We start from the raw sequence: 3,687 nt of genomic DNA, 5'->3' as shown, positions 1-3,687 counted from the left end.
CTGGGCCGTACGCACTACCCTCTGTATCGCCTTGCGGTCGGATGCCAAGCAGTTGCCATACCAGGCGGTGATGCAACCAGTCAGGATGCTCTCAATGGTGCAGCTGTATAACTTTTTAAGGATCTGAGGACCCATGCCAAATCTTTTCAGCCTCCTGAGGGGGAAGAGGCGTTGTTGTGCCCTCTTCACGACTGTGTTGGTGTGTTTTGGACCATGATAGTTCCTTTGTGATGTGGACACCAAGGAACTTGTCATGGCCACACGTACTCTTAACCTTTAACCGGTACAGCCAATAGGGTTCCTCTCTAGGTTTCTTCCTTGTAGACAGTTTTTCTGCTTTTGCTTTGCTTGCTCTGTGTGATCTCAACTGTAAAGCACTTTGTGACTGATGTAAAAAGGACTTCATAAAACACATTTGATTTGCAGTCACTTTATTAACTCCTCCTCCTGGTTGTTTTAATAGCAGAGACAGGAGTTTTTCCAGACCACATGACCTCACAAAGACCAGGTAAAACAGCCAGGTTAGCTCTCCAGGTTGAGGTAGCCTTGGAGGAGTGTAGGGAGAGGTAGCGACTTGATGCCGTCCGGTAAGCGGCCCCTGGCCAGCAGAGAGGTCCGAACCACCATACGGCAGAGGTGGGTCAGTTCACAGGGGTCCCTGTAGCGACTTGGGGGGATGTGATCTCTCCAGTCTTCGATCAGGGGCTTACGACCGTACACAATCTGCATCTGTAACGAGGGACATGCATGTCAATAACCAGAATGGCTTAGCTATACAACAGTGTGGGATTGTGACTTTCTCCTATTTGCTTTAAACTGTTTGCTTTACCCAGCATTCTACACAAGAAGAAGTGTTCCTTGTTTTGTATAGGTCCACGGATCTCTATATCTGTGATGGAAATTAAATAAACTGACCTCTATATCAGACATGGACCATTGGCTGAGCACCCTGACGCAGAGAGCCATACAGTCCCTGAGTTCCCTCTCTCTGTGAGTGTGTGTGTGTGTGTGTGTGTGTGTGTGTGTGTGTGTAAACTGACCTCTATATCAGACACGGAGACATGGCTGAGCACCCTGAAGCAGAGAGCCATACAGTCCCTGAGTTCTCTAGTGACGGTGGCGTGACAGCGTTCATCCAGCACCTCCAGTCTCGGTGGATCAAACAGGACCGAGACGATGACGTGGGTTGGTCTCCTCTCCCTCTCCAGCATCCCATACTGCAGCAACACCTTCAGCACGTCATACTGCCTGTTCTGGGCCACGAACATCAGTGGGGTCACCCCGCCCATGGGGCTGGGGCTGTAGATGGGTGTGAAACACCTGGGGAGAAAAAGGGAATTGTGTGTGCGTCCCAAAATGACACCCTATTCCCTTTATAGTGCACTACTTTAGAGCAATGTCCCATAGGGCTCTGATCAAAACTAGTGCACTGTATAGGGAAGAGGGTACCATTTGGGACGCATCGTGTGTTTTACTGAAGGAAAGGGTTGCCACCAACTCCTAGTCCTGGAAGGGCTAGTTACTGATGATGCAGGCTTTTATTCCAGACCAACACTAATACACCAGAGTTGAAGACCCCAGCTGTAGGACCACTTTACCCACTTTATCTTAAAACCCGACTATCACCAGTGTGATTACTAGTGTTTTCCTGTATGGGAGTGTACTGTACTACTATGGCCTCTGCCAAGAGGTCTGGCTGGACGTTGGCTCAGGTGGTTGTGAAATGAAATTAGGCCTACATTTAGTGCTGACCGTTTTATCAGCGTTTTACGGTAAAAACAAACAAAAAATGAAATACGGTTTTTACCTCCATAGTATGGCCAGGTTGTCAGTCTGGTCCTGCAGATACACCGACGTCCTCTCCATCAGCTTCCGGACTATGTCGGCGCTGCCCCTGCGCGCGAACACCCAGTGGAGGATCGTATTGGTGCACACATTGATGAACTCCATGTAGAACTGCATGTCCAGGCGCGCATGAGCCGTCCGCGCGAAATTGATGAAGTCCGTTATAAAGGCATCGAATTCTTCCGAGGTCGCGTTCCGTAGTACGGTACCCAGAGTTCTGTAGATCCGCGGCTCGTAGGTCTCGCGGCCCCACTGCCCAGGAAACCGGTAGAGGGGTTTCCGGATGACGCGCGCGACCAGGTTGAGAAAAACGTTGTCATCACCGTTGGTGTGGTCTTCGTCGCTATCCGACATTGTTGTGGTCGGACACTCGCCTTCCTCAAAACCAACTTTGCTATAAACATTTTCAGAATCTATATATTCCTGAGCATTGTTACGTACACGAACGCGGGTCATTACACATAATGCTCTATTGTTCTTACTTGGCCCGTCAGTGTTTGTTTGCTTGATCGTGTATAGTTTGACTTCATCGTCTGTTTTAAAATATTAAATGCACCTATCTTGTTAAATAATAGCCTACTATAGTGAAACTAAAAACACCGGTGTTCATGTCAACCTAAATGGTGTCCATCTAGCCCATGCGTAAAATCTCTCCATGGAGAATCTCTCCAGTTCTTCTTCTGCTAACTATCCCCTGAGAGTCCATTAATAAAAGCAGACACCTTTTCTCGTAATACTTTTTCTTTTTCAATATAGCTCATAGTCCTGGGTCTGTTGTACTCCAGGACCAGCTCTCTCAGGCCTTCCTTTATGGCGGTCTTGGACATGGCTGTTGTGACGCGGGTGTGGCCGCTGTCCTTGGTACCAAAGGTTGAGCCGCGCGACTCCGAGGACAACTGAGATCCATTTCCGTAGATCCCTGTCCTATGGTCGTTGATCACTGTAACCGCTGATTTGGAAAGGATTTTGTTACAAGCCAACAAAGGGGAGATAGATAAGTCGATTAATCCACTTTCTGAAGGGAAACCATTTGCATTTCCTGTGGTGTGGTCCAGACGAATGTTCGGTAGTGAGGTGGTACACTTCCCATTCAAGTTCAGAATCGAAATAATTTCTTCTTTGTTACCTTTGCGGAAATCTCTCGAACTATGTCTGAGGCTCAGATTTGGAAAGTTTCCAATTGGTTTATCCTTGAGAATTTCTGTTTGGTGACAATACCCACTAATCATTTTTATATCCCTTAACGTCTTATTAACAGTTGTTATCCCCTGGTTGATTTGAAACATGGAGCGGTAGTGATCTTGTTGCAGCAACTCCTGTTCAACGGCGTGTCGTTTTAATTCATAGACGTTTTGGGCGTGAAGCTTCATCAGAATGGCCATTCTAGAGTCGCTGTCCTTCTTCCCTGGTTTCATACTCTCAGCTTTTCATCGCTCAGACTACAGACTTCTAAGGTTTCAAATCACAGATTTCTGATACGAAGGTTTCAGAGCGTTCCCTGCCACTGTGCACAACTGTGCCTCTGTGTGCCAACTGCTTCAAGAGCTCAAACAAACACACGGTCCAATGGGAAGGGTTTGGCTGATGTTGCGCAGCCTTTGACAGAGCATAACATCAGCCAAACCCCTCCTATGGGACCTTCGTGTGGTTGGCTGATTAAACGACATCTTGAAGTTATGCTCTATTAAAGGCTGACTTTATGCATAAAAGTAGTTATCAAAAGCTTACTTTAAAAAACAGTATTATCTACTTATAACCCCTATATAACTCCTTCATAAGTCACATTACAGTCAAGTGTCATTCAATAAAAAACACTCACTATTTGTTGTCAATAAGTGTTCC

At 46.8% G+C, this 3,687-nt stretch overlaps 1 protein-coding gene across 1 annotated transcript; it reads right to left on the bottom strand.

Annotated features, from left to right (window-relative positions):
- Positions 1 to 522: 522 nt before the first annotated feature.
- Positions 523 to 2,199, bottom strand: LOC311115758 (ankyrin repeat and SOCS box protein 17-like; the record flags this gene model as incomplete). Its single annotated transcript, XM_084190904.1, has 3 exons — positions 523 to 729; positions 1,041 to 1,320; positions 1,808 to 2,199. 3 exons carry the CDS (start codon positions 2,197 to 2,199, stop codon positions 523 to 525), a joined length of 879 nt encoding a protein of 292 aa, XP_084047030.1.
- Between the last annotated feature and the right edge of the window lie 1,488 nt (positions 2,200 to 3,687).

Source organism: Coregonus lavaretus, assembly GCF_964263955.1.
Source record: "Coregonus lavaretus genome assembly, contig: HAP1_SCAFFOLD_2971, whole genome shotgun sequence".
In the NCBI taxonomy this organism is placed as follows: domain Eukaryota; kingdom Metazoa; phylum Chordata; class Actinopteri; order Salmoniformes; family Salmonidae; genus Coregonus; species Coregonus lavaretus.
This window is presented reverse-complemented; position numbering and strand designations above follow the sequence as displayed.